At 55.1% G+C, this 16,859-nt stretch overlaps 2 protein-coding genes across 5 annotated transcripts in view; both read right to left on the bottom strand.

The window, feature by feature from the left end:
- Positions 1 to 13,824, bottom strand: part of LOC125610353 (soluble calcium-activated nucleotidase 1-like) — a 27,618-nt gene extending 13,794 nt beyond the window's left edge. Inside the window, exons 1-3 of one of the 4 annotated variants that reach the window (XM_048797650.1) lie at positions 12,951 to 13,042; positions 11,704 to 12,349; positions 1,810 to 4,670 (exon numbers count right to left, since the gene is read on the bottom strand). In XM_048797650.1, coding sequence (XP_048653607.1) covers positions 3,905 to 4,648 — 744 coding nt within the window. In that variant the 5' untranslated portion in view covers positions 4,649 to 4,670; positions 11,704 to 12,349; positions 12,951 to 13,042 and the 3' untranslated portion in view covers positions 1,810 to 3,904. Of the gene's footprint in view, positions 1 to 1,809; positions 4,671 to 11,703; positions 12,350 to 12,950 lie in introns of those variants that run through there. The other 3 variants (XR_007345309.1, XM_048797647.1, XM_048797644.1) reach the window with 3 other exon arrangements.
- Positions 160 to 2,248, bottom strand: LOC107157844 (soluble calcium-activated nucleotidase 1; the record flags this gene model as incomplete). The annotated part of the gene is made up of 1 exon (XM_048797651.1): positions 160 to 2,248. A coding segment is annotated over one exon (372 nt), but the record flags the coding sequence as incomplete, so codon positions are not given.
- Positions 13,825 to 16,859: the final 3,035 nt, after the last annotated feature.

The raw sequence follows: 16,859 nt of genomic DNA, 5'->3' as shown, positions 1-16,859 counted from the left end.
GGTCCCCGGGCCATGGGGGCTGGCCTGTCCCCGGACCGTTACCCCCCCCGGGGGGGGGGGGGGCCCAAGGACTCTCCTGCCTGGCTTTGTCCGTGCTCCTGAGAGAAGGGTGCCCTGGGGGGGACTTGGCCTGGTCAGCACAGAGCAGGAGACGAGCACTCACGTTCCCCTGCGCTTTACTGTTTATGAAACAAACGGACAAAGGGAAGGAAACAATCATCATGCCGACAGCAGCGAACACGGGGACAGGGAAGGCTGGCTTCAAGGTCTCTGGAAGTCACTCGCACACCAGGCCTGTGGCCCAGGGGCCCCATAACACATCAAGAGCGCCTCAAGCTAGCGACTGCCCAGCCTCTGGATGTCTTGATTCTGTTTTAAAGAACAGCTCTGATGGCGTCAACGCTCAGGGGGTGGCAGCTCAGACGCCCGCCAGGCAAAGGCAGGAGAGCGGGAGCGTGGCTGCGCCCAAGGAAGCCCGGAGAAACACCACGTTCAGTCGAGCGTCTTTGCTCTGCTGCTTCTCCTACAGCAGGAGGACCAAGCTGTGCAGGACGTCTCACCAGAGCCCGGCAGGGGACTGTCCCAGTTTCCAAGTAGAAGAGGTCTGCAAGGGTCAGCACAGGGCCAGATGCAGCCAAGAGTCCCTCCCATCACCGCCGAGCTTCTGTCGCAGGGTGGGGCAGCCAGGCAGGGATGCCATGATGAATGGACTCATCCCTTCTTGGCTTAGTCCTGCCTTACCTCTGTCCCCAACCACCCCCACCTCCCCAGCACTGGGAAGAGACAACAGGGACCAACAAGGAGCCAAGTCTGTGCGAAGCTTCCACAGGGAGGAGGCTGCAAAACTCCCACAGGGAGGAGGAAGGCCATGGAGAGAAACTCAGGGGGTGGCAGGACAACCTCCAGAACAAAGCTGCCCTGGTCAAGGGTCAGCTGCTGGCCGGCCAGAACTAGGGTGCCTCCTGGGTCAGGGAACGAGACATTCAAGTCATCCGTGAGTGTCCTGAAGGGCAAGGCACCTTCTGAAAGCTGCCAGGGAATGGCCGCGAGCCAAGCACTCAGACACCACTGTAAACTGGCTTTGCCACCTGTGGCTGCTTAGTGACAACTTCCTGCCGCTGGTGGCAAATTTATTCACTGTGACTTTGCTCTGTGGGGTGAGATTTGGTGATTCTGTTTGATAAGAGAGGAAACTACTTTAGTAAAAATAAGTTAATAATTAAAACCTCACAGTGCTACACAGCCATAGTACATTCCCAAAGGGAGGAAGCAGGGTCCTTGGCTGTGGGGTGGCTGGGAGCAACCTTGCAGGGTGCCAGTCAGCAGTGGGCAGGTGTCCCCAGAGGCCACCATGCTCCATGCATCCTGCAGTGTAAACATTTACTTTCCAAGGATCTGGGGGCGCATGGAATGGATGCCCGGGTTTGAGAGGAGGATGGGGGTAGCTGGGAGCTCCTCACAGCAGGCCTGCCTCCACTCCCTGTGGTTTCCAAGACAGGGCACCTGCTTCAGTGCCCCAGGTGCTCCTGAAGCACCGACTACACAGAGAGCACAGGGAAAGGCAAGCCCGGGAGGCCATGTGGGCCAGAGGGGGGCAGAACCTGGGGGGCGGCCGGCGGCCCAGATCAAGATGCCTGCAGCGGTCCGTCTCTGCAGCCGCCCGGCAGTGCAGAGCTGGGAGCTGGCCAGGGCCGGGCGGCCTCCCTGCCGCTCACAACCTCGGGCTGCTCCCCGCCAGGGACTGAACTCCCTGCTCTGGGGACGAAGCCAGATACACACCTCATGGTTACAAAGAGAAGACCACAGAAGTGAGTCCCCTGGGCTTTACAGAACCAGAGGCCCTGCTCAGCCTTGCTGGCGTTGGGAGCATTTTAATCTATATGAACTCTATTCCTTCATACTTCACACTTCCTATCTTGGTCTCTGGGAGGAGGACGCGCCCATCAAGCGTGAAGGCCATGATGTAGCTGGCGATGATGCCAGTGTCCTCTTCAGACTTGAGGGCCACGATTATCTGGTCGTCAGTGTTGGGGATGAACTTGAAGGATGAGAAGCCGTGTGTGGGGACCAGCTCCCCAACACGGCGGACGGAGATGTCCCCGAAGTCCTGGGCCGCGCTCAGGAGGAGGTTGGTGCCCTTGTGCTCATCTTCCTTCTCACTGTAGCGCTCGTGGCTGGCCCTGCGAGGCAGGAAGAACCAGCGCTGCAGGGTGTCGCTCCAGCAGGCAGATTCATGAATGAGGTAGCCTTAGGACACAGGACAAACAGGTCACCGAGCACATTCGCACATTCGGCAGGATGCCCCAGCCGCTCCTCCCCCTCCCATCAGGTGTGCTGGCCCTCGCTGCAGTGGCAGGGAGCAGGGACTCAGGACCTGTGGGCAGCAGGAACCGAGGGCCCTCACCGACCTTCCTGTGGCTGGTGACAGCACAGGCAGGCACAGCAGACAGCAAATGCCGCTCTAAGCCTTTGGTAGCCTGGCTCCTGATGCTGACCCAGGTGCCCATGAGACAGGCATTCTGTCTCTATTTTTGTTTCCTTGGTGCTAATGAAGGGGCACAGAAAAGAGAAAGGGCCCAGAGAGGGGACAAAATAAACAGGCAAGTCTGACCTGTGGGCAAAGCCACCAGAGGGGAGGCAGCCTGAGGCAGAGGAGGCCTGCCCCTCCCTTCTAAGACAGGAGCACCCGCAGGAGGAGCTCGGCTCAGCCACTTCCTCCTGCACCGGGAGCTGCCCCAGCCTCCAGAGAAGNTCCCTGCACCGAGGACAGCAGCTCCTGGGAGACTTCTCTGCAGGTGGCTCTGGGGGGTCCTGCTGAATTCTGGCAGCCCCAGTGACCTCGTTTCCTGAGCCACATCTGTGATAAGATGCTCCATTCACTGGGTCTTCAGTCCCTTCTGGATGCCCTGAGCACAGGCCAGTCCCAAAGGCCCTGTGACCCTGCTTTCTTCCTGGTCCAAGAGGAAGAACGAAACCACACAATGACAGCCTAAAGCCCTGATGGACATAAAGCAGGAAGTTGGGCAACCAACATCTTCTGATTCCCACATGGAGATGTGTCCCTCCAACAACCCAGCCGGGGGCAATGCTGGATTTCATCCCCGGGAGACGGCCTGAGAGGCTGCCATGGGAGCCCAGTTAGAGCAATTCCTTCTTTGACCTGAAAGAGCCTCCAGGTGCATTTAACTTTCTAAAAGGGGCAGGTCCCCAAAGAGCTCAAATGGGGAATGATGCGCCAACCTGGCCAATGCCCTGGGCGCCTGGGCTCTCTCTCCATGTGATAGCTCTGGCAGCTCATCCCTGCCCCAGAAGCAGTAACTCCTTCCTGGCAAACCCAAGCTCAGGGTTGGGTGCTAGTGGTGGGCAGGAATGGTGGCTCCTTACTACCGCCCTGCCCTGCTTGCTTCCGGGCAGAGCATGATAGTTTAGGAGACCTTTTCTATAGGCTCAGGGTGGTAGCAGTGGCTTCCAAGTTCCAGAAGCTGAGATCAAAGTCTCGCTCAAAACAGAACCACCGGCCACCATGGTTTCAAGGTAAGGTACCTGGGGGTGGACCCCAGCCCAATCCTAAGATGCCTATGAAGATACACAAGGGGACATGGTTCTGAAGGGAGCAAAAGCAGAAGTGACATGGTCCTAAAACTCATTCTGGAAGAAATGTCCCGCTCTCTGGAGGGCTCTAGTGATAAGCTTTGACTTCTAGAAACAGCTGGGTGTGATGGATGATTGGCTCCTGTTCATGGTGGGGGTGCAGGGCTGAGTAGGTGAGAGCCTCGCACTTCTGGCTGTATGAAGTCTTCACCCGGCACCAGGGTTACTTTTCAACTGCAAACCCAACTACAGCCAGCTGGCCCGGGGTCCCCCAGCACAAGCCCTGATGATAACTTGCCAGAAGTGGCTCCCTTTAGGGGCTGGGACCTGGCTCGGGGTAGAGCATCTGCCTGGCATGCATACGGCCCTGGGTCAGCTTCCCCAGCACATGAAAAACAGGTGAAAACAGAAGGTGGCTCCATTTACCTTTTTCCACGGTCCCATCGCCATCAGACAGAATCACCCAGGGCACAGCCTTCGTGCCTTCGATCTGGTAGATGACCCCCGTGCGGTCATCCACAGAGTAGAGTTTCCCATTAAAGACGACCAGATCAGAGAGCTCCATGCCCCTTCCCTTTTCTGCCAGGTGGGACTCTAGGATCCCATGGTCTTTGTCCCACTCAATGGTCACTTTATCCCCACTGTCTGACAGGGTCAGATAGCCCTTCTTCAGGTAACTGAACCAGGTGTTTTCCTCCTGGGCCTTAGACTCTGTGTCCAGGTCAGCAATGACTGCAATTCGGTACCGAAGTCCACCTGGTGTCCTCTGGGGGGCCGAGAGGGGGTAGGTGTCATTGTAGTGGGCAGCAGGCATCTGGCCAAGTCTCCAGTTGTGTGCATTGTGAGCAAGAGTCCTGCCCGGGGCTGGGCGGTGGGAGTACAGCAGCCAGAAGAGGGCTGCGCCCACGAAGGATGTCAGGATCACCCTCCAGCGGGGACGGAAGCGGGGATCTGCAGCCTTGGTCATGGACGCCAGCACAGGAAGTCCCCCCACACTTATCCGGAGGGAGTGCATAGGCTCATTCCATTCCAGGTGGTCAGAGGGCTGGATGGGCATCAGACTGAGCACCGGGCAGAACCTGCACCCCAAGGAGAGAGGAGAGTGGTCAGCAAGCAGGAAGGACATGGTCTCAGCAGAGTGTCCAGGCTGCAGTCAGGCTTATCCAGAAGAAACGGGCTTTCGTGGCTCTGTCAAAACCTGACCCCAGCAAGCTTTATTTACTCTTATTCAGCAAGACAACATCTTTTTAGAAGAAAAATTATCCCCTGTCCCTGTCCCAGCTGGCAAGACATAAAGATGAGCAAGAATGAGGGGTTTGGGGTGGGCTGGTGTCTTACAGACTCTAAAGGGGAACAAACAGGGGAGTCAAGTGGGGAAGGGAGCAGGGCAACAGAGGGGGCACAGACCCAAATGTCACCTCCTATAAGCCCTCCCCATGTTACACAGCGGGACTGTTAATTTCTGCCTCCACCTCAGCACCCCCAGCTCCCAGTCAGTGCCCAGCACAGACTGGACAGGGGCTTAGTAGGCGAATGAGGCTTTACTTCCTGGGCCAAGCCCATGAAATGAAAAATAAAGCAGATGGGAGCCAGGCAGAAGACCTCCACCGACTTGATGTGCGGCTGGAAGCGACTCCTCCCTGGCGCCTTCTACTAACTTCCACGACTGCAGGGACAGAGTCCGAGCCACTCCTGCTGCTGGGGGCCCAGCCTGTGTGTACACAGGCTCCAGAGGACTGCTGGGCTCACCCAAGGCCTTGGCCAAGCCCTGGGCCCCTCCCGGGCCACACCCCAGGCAAGTTCAGGGTTGGGCGCTGGTGGTGGTGGGCAGGAGTCGTGGCTCTTTTCCACACCCTCCTTGCTTGCTTCCAGGCAGAGAGCGATGGTTCAGCGGGACCACAGAGGTGCCAGGCCAGCATCAGCATTGCCCCCCTCCCTGGAGTGGGGAGCTGCCTGTCTCCAGGACAGTTGCCCAGTGCCATCGAGAAGCTGCTCCTGGCTCTGCTGGGGACACAGCTGGCCACTGCTCCTGGCCCTTCCACCTTCAACTTAAAGCAGTTCAGTACCTCCCTTCTGGATCAATGGAGCATGTCTGCCACCTCAAGAAAACAGGGAACAAAACACATGTGACTTCATGGGCAGCTGCTGTTCTCACCGCCAGGCAACATCTGGGAATGGTCTGGGCACCCCAGCAGCTGTGTGTGAACCTTGGGCCCTTGTGCACCTGACCACGAGGCACCCACATCCAGGCTGCAGGCCGTTTACAGGGCAATGCCCCACATGGAAGCCTGCACCTCACGCCCTCTCCTTGGACAGTCGGGTTTTAGCCTGCAGGGCCAGGTTCAAGGGTGAAGTGTGTGCATGAGGTCTGCTATTCTGAGCAAGAGTGGGAGAAGATTCCAGGCCCCTAAGGGGCTATGGCAACCACCTCACAGGGTGGGTCTCTTGGGCAAGGGCTGCTTCTTGGCAATGGCCACAGGTGGTCACTGTGGCCTTCCTGCCTGGAGGACTTTTCCCTGATGGGTTCTGTTTCTCCCTGTCCCTTTTTCAACCCTAGGGCTTCAAACACTGGCCAGGCCAAGAGTCCCAGCGGTTTATCCTTCGCCTGATGTGACCACTGAGCTCTGAATTCCTCCATCTCACCTCCTATGCAAAATGCTGCCTGATTTCCAACATGCATCTTAAACATGATGTTCCAAAACATAAGTCCTAGGCCCCCTCCCCTCAAGCCCCTCACCCCATCTTCCCACGAATGGCATGGTGAGGAGGCTGCCATATGCACAGCTGCCAAGCAGAGACTCTCACCAGAACCTAGGAGGTGAACCTTTCTGAGTGGGTGTTACAGTTCAACGAAAAGATACCAACCACCACAGAAATCCTCAGAGTGACCTGATCCCTCCCTTTTCATTCCCAAAGTCCACTGGCAGAGCTAACCATTCAAAACTGGCCTCCTATCCCTGACTCCAGTCCATTTCTAGGCTCAGCCCTCACTATACCACGCCAGCAGCCTCCCTCAGTCCCTCTACAGCCACTGTCCTCCCTGGCAACCCATTGCCACCCAGCAGCCTGCACCACAGCCTATGGGACCTTCAGGCTTCTCGTTCCAGGAACACAGTCCTGCAGCCTCCAGTGCAGCCCTCCCCACTCTCCACCACCTCCTCTGCTTGCCAGCCCCAGCCATGCTGGTCTCCTTTGGTCCTGGCTACCACAGCCCTCATCCCCAGGGCACAGCTTCTGTTCCCCTGCCTGGGACACTATGGTCCTGCTCTTTGCATGGCTAGGTCACTTCCATCTTCAGGATTTTCTGAATGTCCACTCCTTGGAAAGACCATGTCCCTCCTGCCCTCCACCATCTGTAGCCTTATGCAACTGTTCTTGCTCTGCCTTGAATTCTGTGCGGGGAGTTGCTCTGCTGTCCCTCACACTCAGCTTACCACTGGGCAGCTGGTAGAAACTTGGTGCACATTTGCCAGAGGAATGAAAAATAAATGTCGTAGTTGGCCATTATTCAACTGCCCCTCAAAACCCTGTCTCCTCTGTGCCCCCAACCTAGTCATCCTGCAAACTCAGCTTGAGATCAAGTCCCTGACATGTGACCCGTTTAGCTGCACATCTGAGCTGCACGTCCAGGGAAGATGGCACCTGCTGTCACACACTGTGCTGCCGTCCTCCCTGGCCCTGGAGCCCCTGCAGGTATTGCTGCTCAGCTCTCTCGACATCCCTATGTCACCAACCACATCTCCACCATTCTTGTCAAACTTCCAGCCCACTGCTCCCAGCAGCCCCTCTTGCAGCAGCTGAGGCCTGGGTGTGGCCACATCCCTACACTTTGTGTCAGGGAAAGGGTTTCCCTCTGCCACTCAGCTCGGGGTCCCCAGCAGGCTGGGTGCTGCTGCCTCCTCTGGCTCACCTCACTCACTCTTCAGACTATTCATGGGACACAGCAAGTACTGAACTTTGGTTTGTGGACGGCAGATCTGTGAACCCATGAAGGGGGACAAGTCCTTCCTGAGCCCCTGGCACCTGTGTCACCATCTCAGAAGAACACCCACACTCACTGGTCCCCCTCTCCTTGGGCCGCTGCACAGCCTGCATCTGAACTTCCTGCATCTTCTCTGTGCCTCTCAGTGCTCTGTCCCTCCTAAAACCAGGGGGCCTCTCTGCTGGCCCCTGGGGCTGGCTTCCCTCTCTGCCAAGTGTACAAGCTCAGTCACTACCTCATCCTCTAGCTCTCCCATGGCTTGACATCTGCTAGGAAGGCCCTGCGCCTCTGTGGCCTACACCCCCCTGAACTGCAGGCCAGTTGAGCAGCCACATTCCAGGTCCCTGGGCACTAAACAGATTCCTCTACAGGAATTTACTCTCCTGGCTAAGGATGGGCCCAACCTCGGGAGTCACCTGGAGCAGTAACAGCTTTCTGGTTTCCATACACCCAGGCAGGCACCAGGCCACTTACACTGCCCGTCCCCGCATCCTGCCTAGTCCTCTCAACCTGATAACGTCCGAGGGCTCCTAATGACCTAGAACTTGCAGGTCAAAACTTGCCATTTCTAGTTTTCAGACCTCAGACAAGGGACTTCCCAGACCTCAGACAAGGGACTTTCCTCCCTGGTGCCACACTGAAGGGAGAGGGCTACCCCGGCCTGACTGCCATCTTTCCTCTGAAAAGCACTGTTTACCTACTTCAGCCTGTAGAGAAGGCCGGAGTCTTCAGGCCCAGCCTCCCTTGAGTGCTCCACCGGCACGACACAGGGTCACTCACAATTCTAGACTCCAGGTGTCTAGACCCTACTCAGGGTGTTTCCTCCACCGGGGATGCTGGTCTTCTCTGCCCACAAGGAACCACAACTCCCTGGAAGTGCCAGGACAGCCCTGCTCCCTGCTCCCTCCTCTCCTGCCTCGTGTCTGAGGTGAGTACTCCTCCACAGGCCCCACCCCCAGCAAGCCTCCCTCCTGGAGGAAGCTGATCCTGGCCCCAAGATACCCAAGAACTGGGGCTGGGGTTGTGGCTCAGTGGTAGAGCACTTGCCTAGCATGTGTGAGGCACTGGGTTCGATCCTCAGCACCACATAAAAATAAATAAACAAACAATTGCCATTATTAAAAAAAAATAAGAAGAAGAACCTAGGAGAGTGACCTTGTATGGCAATGTGAACTTTGAAGATGTGGTAAGGATTCTGAGTTGGGAAGGCGGTCCGTAGGCCCTAAATGCAAGCACAGTATCTTTTTATAAAGGGGAGGCAGGAGATCGATGTAGACAGAAAAGAAGGCCAAGTGACCTCAGAGGAAGAGGTAGGGTGACATGGCCACAATCCAAGGAACACCTGGGACCCCCTAAAACTGGAAGGACAAGGAATGGATCCTCCTCTAGAGCCTTCGGAGGAAGTGCAGCCCTGGGGACACCTTGATTTTGACCTAGTGGATTGATACTGGTTTCAAGTTCTCTGGCTATTCAATCTCCATAACCTTGAGAGAAAAAGCGTGTGCTTCCTTAAGCCACCAAGTGTGTCACCTGCTAGGGCACCCTAGGAGAGGAAGACCCTCCCAACAGCGTCCTTTGTGCACCAGCACACCACACAGCCCAGCCTGGCCAGGTGAGCTCCTGGAGGAGGCTCTGCCTCAGCACAGGACCACCACGGCCACAAGACGGGAGGTCTGGCCTTCCAGAGTACCTTCCTTGCCTCCTTTAGCACCCAGGAGTTGCTGTGTTTTGCAGAAGTCTCCCTTGCCTTTGTTCTCCACGGCCCCACACTGGGTTCTGCCCGAGGCTGACTCTGGCTGCCTTGGCTGCCCAGGCCATCAAGCCAGGGCTTCCAGGGCTTCTGGAAGCTTCATTTAAAAGACACACAGCCTGGGGATGTGGCTCAATCGGTAGCGTGCTCGCCTGCGGCGTGCTTGCGGCCCGGGTTCGATCCTCAGCACCACATACAAACAAAGATGTTGTGTCCGCCGAGAACTAAAAAATAAATATTAAAAAATTCTCTCTCTCTCTCTCTCTCTCCCACTCTCTCTTTAAAAAAAATAAAAAATAAAAAAATAAAAGACACACAGCCACCAGCAACAGAAGCCAGGGCCGATGAAAGACAAATGGACAGGGGCTGGTCCCAGAAGAAAGGAGCTGAGCCTGTCCCCCTCACACCCTTGCACCCTCAAAGGTGAAAGAAGCTTGTCACCCCCACCTGCAGCATGAAGTTTTCATAAGGAAAAAAAGAACAAAGGCTGCAGTGAAAAGCCCCAGGTTCCTGGGCAGCCAAGTGCACCTGGCAGGGGGCCTGCAAACAAGTGTCACCCAGGCTCAGAAGCCTTCCAGGACCGCACCCTGCTAGCCGGCTTCTTCCCATGTTGTTGGTGCTCCCTGGAAAGAGCAACCAGAGCACCAGCTACCTTAGAGGCTCTGGCTCCCGATTCCTCTACCCCTTTTCTAGCAGGCACTGAGAAAGGCTCACCGACCTTCAGGCATTTCGGATTCCTTTACCAAAAAGCCAGAAACAGCAAGGCTCAGCAGTGGCAGACACAGATGTCTGCCCACTCCAAAGGATGTTTTTAGGTAGCATGGGAGCAGCGAGGAAACAGGGTGTTTTTCTCTATGCACACCCAGGAGGCCACCCAGGCTGTGTCCCTATCCTGGGAGTGAGTAGCTCCTCCACTGTTAGGAAGAGCCGTGACTCAGAAGACACCTACCTCCATGGAAACCCCAGGCCTGCACCCACTCTCCACCGTAAGCAGAGGGATCAGGGGTGCCTACACAGCAGACAGCCGGCCGGTCTACGGGTCTCTCCTACTTCCTTAAGAAGTGCAATAAGGCAGGTGGTAGAGCAAACAGGTTTAAGGCACTGTCAGAGCAGACTCCTCCCTTTCAGGATCCAGGCAGGGCGGGTCTCCCAGTCCCTCACTCCTGCACCGGAGAGAATGCGCGACGGCAAGTCTCACAGAAAGGGACACTTGCTTACCCGCGCTACTGCCCTTGAGCCCATTTCAAATCTGGACAGGTGGGCAGCACAGGAAGTAAGAGGAGTGGTGTGGGGACCACGTTCCCGTTGACCAAGGCTGACTAACCGCATTCTTGACCTAGAACCCATGCAGTGTAGGTTAAAATCCTTTACCCAGGGTTTCAACAATCCCTGATGGACCCAATCAGGGCTCATTCCAGACAGTTCAGTCGCACCCTCATGCTTCCCTCAGTGTGGGCTCCTGGGACAGGCGGGCAGTAGACCCTTGGAGCCACTCCACTTGGCCTGGCCACTCACCTGCACTACATGCTCAGAGCTCAGTCACCCTGCTCAGTGTGAAGCCAGATGTCAGCTCCTTCTGACTTCCCACAGCATCTTCCCCTGCCCACTCAACTCCGGGACTTATTACAGAGAAATAATGAAGATTAAAAAAGTGTGGACCAAAAGAGGAAAATGAACAGCTTCCCAGTTTTCTCTAGTATCAAGATTGCTTTTTCCTAACCAATACCTTGGCTCAATGAAAAGGAAAAGCAACATAAATGTTCTTAAAAATCAGTACAAAAGTTTTAAATTCCCTTAATCTTGGCATTTGACACAAGCTTCTGGGGAAATCTCAATCCGCAGAGGGCACTGTCCCCCCACATCCTAGTACCATTCCACAGATAAACGACCTCCCAGTGGCAATGACCCACTTTACACTCTGGACCCAGCTGCAGATCCCAGCTCACAGCACACGCTAGAGCATCTGCATGCCCATCCCACGCAGCTATGGGAGGGCCATCCTCACTGTGGAGGACCTTCTCAAACAGAGGTGACCGCCCGTGTGTATTCTTGGGAACCTGTATGTGGGGCCACATGCAGGGAGGGGGTAAAACAACACCAGAGCAAGGACAACTGCTTCCACTGCACCCCAGGACTCTCCTCACCACTCCTGTGCTCAGGGTGGCACGACATGTCAGGCACACAGGTGACAGATGGGCAAGCATGTTCTCCTGTACCAAAAGTTTAAGCCCACACACTCACTAAGTTGCTCTGGGCTGCGAAAACCCAGTCACACCCATTGGGCCCATTCAGTTGCAAGATTATGATTTTGTCCACCTCTTTGGATGTAACATAAGCTTTGGGGATCGGGTCAATTTGGACAAGAAAAAAAGTGACAGACCTAGAGTATTGTTCCTAGACTGTTGTGGTGGCCTTGTGACAATGCCTAGACAAATCTGTGCTTCACTTGAGTTCTCTTCCTGAGGACACGCTGAGCCACATGCGACAGGAAACCCTTGCCTCATCCGGAGAGCAGGCTGGCTCCTCCAATCTGCTTTCTACAGGGTTTTTGGGCACACAGAGAAGGCTCACTGAGGGCAGTGGGTAGAGGCCCCAGGGAGACCACTATGCCAACAGGCTCCAGCTGAACTGTTATGCTGAGACCTAAGGAGGAGCTAGAAGAAGGGTCTGCACCCCAGACCAGGAAGACAGTCCTCAGCCAACATGCTCACAACAGGAAGGAGCTGCCAATTCAGCTCCTTCAAGGCTGCAGCACATGCTCCCTTGTCACACAGGTCCTTCTGAGATCTGGTGCTTTTCTCAAGTTTTGGCCAGTCAAATCCCCTTGACACCAGCAGACGCAGGTTCCAATCCTGTGCAGTGTTGAGAACATGGTGGAAGACGATGCCAAGCAAACCCCAGAAGGGAAAGAGAAATGGAGCTGGCATGCTAAGGGACCAGTTTTCCTGAAGGGGAGAAGATGCCTGGGGGAAAAAGAGTTTGCTGGAGGTACATGGAAGAGAGATCACGGTGGCCCTGGGATAGACCTAGGAACAAAGGGAAACGAGAACTGTTCAGACGGAGAGAAGCAAAGGCACCAAGCCACAAGAATGGGAAAGGGGTGCCAGTCCCCAGGGATGGGAGACTCGGGCTAGACTGGAGGGACAGAAACGGCGGGGAGGGAGGACAGTTTGCGAGTAAAAAATGGAATGAGATGTGCTGCCTAGAGGAAGGCTGGGTCTTGGCTACGGGGTCCTGGGTAAGGAAGAGCGAGCGAGAACTGGGGCGGAGCAGGATGCGGCGTGACAGGTGGGAAGAGGCGGGAAGGGGCGTCGCCCGTCAGTCGGGAGAGGCGCGGCACAGGCCGGAGCAGGCCTGGGTTCCGGGTGGCGAGGAGGGAAGGGGACGTCCCCGCGCAGGGTCCCGTGAGAGCCGGGCGGGCCTCCCACCAGGCCGACGGGAGGGCACTGCGCTGCAGTCGGCGGGGAACGTGACCCGCACTAGACGCGAGAGGAGGCGTCCGCCCGCAGGGCCCCGCTCGCGCAGGGAGCCCGCGGGGCCAGGGCCGAGCCGCGGCTGGGTGGGGGCGGCGGCAGGCTCCGGGCCGCGGCGATCGAGGGCGCCGGCCCGCGGGCGCCCGTCACTCACCCGCTGCCGGCCTGGCTCCGGTGCCCTGCGGCGGCCGCCTCGCTGCGCAGGGCCGGACGCGCGGGCCACCACTTCCGCCCGGACGCGCGTTCCCGGCAGCCTCTGTTCTGCGCGTGCGCCACATGGTTCGGCCGCGCGCTCCCGGCGGCCCCGCCCCACCCAGCCACGTGTTTCCGGCTGCGCGCCTGCGCGCCGGGCTGGCCTGCAGATTGGACGGCCAAGGCTCAGGGGCCGTCGGCCCCCAGCCCCTTGAGGAGCCCTGGCCCAGGACTTCCCGGCCCGTCTCTGCGGGCGCTTCAGGGGGGCCCTCTGCCCCAGTGCAGCTCCCGCCGCCAGCGCCCGGGAGGCCCCCAGGAGCGGGTCCTGGGCGGTGTCCCCTGCGCCCCGCGCAGAGGGGTGCGGGCGCTGCTCTCCTACCTTCCCTGCCCCGAGGCGAGGGCTGCTGCTAGTTTCACGTGGTTCCTCTGGCAGAAGCTTGATGATACAAAGTCCTGAACACATAACACTAAATTACCTGTTTAAAAACTTTATTTTTCAAGTGACAGCGACCTCTACCCCCCAGGTCTTGGATTGAACCCAGGGCCTAATGCATTCTAGGAAAGGGCTCTACTACAGAGCTGCACCCCAGCCAGGTAAACTTCCTTAAAAAAAAGAAGAAAAGGACAGAAAGTGTGCTGAACCCACTGTCTTTGTTGAGGGAAGCTACAAATCTTTTTTTCCTTTTTAATTTTTGTAGCTATTGATGGACCTTTATTTTAATTATTTCCGTTGATGAGAATCGAACCCAGTGCTTCACACATGCGAGGCAAGCACTCTACCACTAAGCCACAACCCAAGCCCTATAAATTCTTGAATTCATTGATGTCTTGCTAAACAGAGTTATTGTAAATTATCCAAATCTTTTAATTACTATGATATCTACATATGCATCCCAGCTTGGAAATGACATTGTTCCTGGTATCTTTAAAGCTCTCCAAACCCTTCCCATTCCCAACCCCTTTCTACCCTCCAGAGCTAGCCATGATCCAGAATGTTACTGTTGATCATTTTCTTGCCTTACTTTATGGTTTTTGCATATAGGTGTGAAACTATATTGTTTAGTTCTACCTATTTTAACCTTTAAAAACAACATGAAACTACTATGCATTGGATGACAGATGCAGTTGTTCCATGAATACTATCAGGCATTTAAGTTTTGCTGATCTGCTGCCGTTAAATGTCTTCTCCCTGCCTGATAACTTGGAGAGTTTGAACTATTTATTCTTCTGTGGATGCCCTAATATCTCAGTGCTATTTTTAGGAAATAATTCATCCTTTTCCCCATTAATAGGCAGGTAATGCCAGTTTTGTCATACATCAAGTTTCAGTGCACACATGGATCTATGCAGGGACTCTCACTTTGTATTGATATTTCCGATCTGCTCTGACGCCACTTCATTATTGTCTCATTATATTAGTCTTTATATGTTGTAGAACGTGTCCCCCCATCCTCAACTATTTGGGATGTTGAGTGGAATTGTTTTGAGTCTATCGATTAGTTGAGAGAAATCTGAGGTTTTTATGATGTGGAATTTTCTGCCCAAGACCAATTTGCCTTTCCACTTAATTCAGCTCTTTGCTGTTTTTCAGTGCAATTTGGTTTTTCGCTTCTCATTATAGCTTGGGATGGTTCCAGCTCACCATCGAGAGAGACGTTTCATTCTCTAATCAGTTGCATGGCATTCTGCTGTGTGACTGTGTTGTAATTCACTTTACCAGGCCCCCAAGAGTTCTTTCAGGATACCTGTGATCTTTTTTATAGGACAGCAGTGCTTCGGAGTTGTCCCTGTGTGATTCAAACACAGTTGTCCTGGGTTTAAAGTGGTATTTGCATACTAGGAGCGAACGTACACTCCACAGAGATTGTGTTGTGAAATTGCTGTCCTTGAGGTCAACAACGACACAATTAGGTTTCCATTCGATTTTCATTATTGTCTTTATGTCGTTAGAGATTTTACCATGGCTTCTGTTGGGGCAGAAAGGCATAATACTCCTTGCCTAGCACGGGGGGCATGGCCCAGGCTCCTGGAACAGAAGATAGTAGCAAGAGTAAAGTATGACACATTCAGTTTTGTTTTGGGTCTTCGTAAAACAAAGACCCAAAGACCCAGATTTGATGGTCGAACAGATTTGGAAATGTGATGGGACAAAAGGGGGATAACCTAGAGGGATCAGACCAGGGAGGGGAACCCAGCTACGCCTGTTTGTCCAGCTCCTTCCTCCTGAGATTCGGGCAGGACACTTTCTGAAATGAAGGTCATATAACCTACCATCAGACAAGGTAGATCAGAGAAATTCTTTGTGGCCTGCTTCAGAGTAAAAGTTCTAGGCTTTATGGCTGGCTTTGGGGCAGAGGGATTCTAGCTTCCTCTCTCCAGGGAGAGAGGGGCTGAAGGCCAGAGAGAGGCTGTGTCCAGGCTGCTGCCAAGGCCTTGCGTCTCCTGCGAAGCAGGCAACGTGCACAGCACCTTATCTGTGGCTTTGTGTTCTGAGCCTCCAAACCTCGGGCCCTTCTCTCCTTTGGTTTCCGTGGCACATTTCTTCATGGGCATTCATTCTTTCAGGCAGCCCTTCCACAATCTAGTGCTTAGGGCTGTGCTGGCCGCCAGGGGGCCCTCTCATTTCATCTCATGGAGTGGACTGTTGTGTCATTGTTCTGTCTAAGCCTAGTCTAACTGAAAGCATTCATTACCAAAATAGGGGAGTAAAGGGTTAGAGACAGAGAAACTGAGGTTGAGGGAAATGAAGTGGCTTGATTAAAGTTGAGAGGCATGTAAATGACAAAAGCAAGACTGCAAGGGTAGTTTCTCACCACCCACCTCCTGGAGCCCTCTGGGGAAGGAAGGCCCTCTAGCTTGTAGTTTCCTCCAGGTATGAGCCCCATAAAGAAGCAGATTAACCTGGCCTGTCCTTGCAGCTGTCAATCCTGATCTCCACCTGCCGGAGCCTCCCAGAATAGGGGAAGTGCTGTCCAGGAGCCATGAGCTCGGGCCAGTGGCCAGGAGGCTCGGTGGCTGCCAAGTTTCCACTTTTCTATCTCAGCAACTTCTCCAAGTCTCCATGGAGCCTCTCCCCACCCCTACCCCTTGGCAGTGGGTCACCACCAACTCGAGCCCTTGGGAATGGAATTCAAAAGTTTATAATACCAGTCTCTGCCTTTGTGGGGTAACTGGGCAGCCTGGCCCAAAATAGCTGGAAGGGCAGGATGTGAGAGCTGCAGTGGGAAAACTCACAATACCACTAATGACGCCTTGTGCTTATCGGGAGCCCAGTGTCTCACAGCCCTCAACGTAGCTTTTTCCAGCAATGGGAAAACAGACACAGCAAGTACTGATGACATGGCCTGAGAGGGGGGACAAATTGCCAAGTAGGGGAGGGCACAGAGTGTGCTGCCTGCGCCACAGGGTTCCAGGGAATGTTCCTCTGGGAGTCTCCGGCCTCATCCCACAAACAACCCTGGTCTGAGAAAGGGGGGGCTGCTTGGGAACATCCAGGAAGCTGTAGGGCCTTGGCCCACACATGCGTGTAGATGCAGCTCCCAGGAATTCCAGCATGTGCTTGGTGCACTGCTCATTTGGGGGCCCAAGGAGGTCTCGGAGGGGGCTGGGTGTTTGTGGGTGGCTTTGACTTCTGACCCAGCGTCCCAGGGCTGATGCAGTCTGCCCCCGCACCGCTGCTGCTGGATTGGGTTTTGGTTTGTTCTGTTTTTGTTTGCCCTGACTCTTGTCCTAGCACCCACAGGAAGGTGTTGGCTACACTGAGAACATTCTGGTTCTAATTGCTTGGGGCCTTCACGGCTAGGGATAAAAGACAATCAGGTCGTCTGCAAGAGCATGCACGTTTGCCAAATTTGCTGCCTTTCCTCCTAAC

The sequence above is a fragment of the Marmota marmota genome, unplaced genomic scaffold, assembly GCF_001458135.2.
Source record: "Marmota marmota marmota unplaced genomic scaffold, marMar, whole genome shotgun sequence".
Lineage (NCBI taxonomy): Eukaryota > Metazoa > Chordata > Mammalia > Rodentia > Sciuridae > Marmota > Marmota marmota.
Note: the sequence above shows the minus strand (reverse complement) of the source record. Positions and strands in the feature narration are given on the sequence as shown.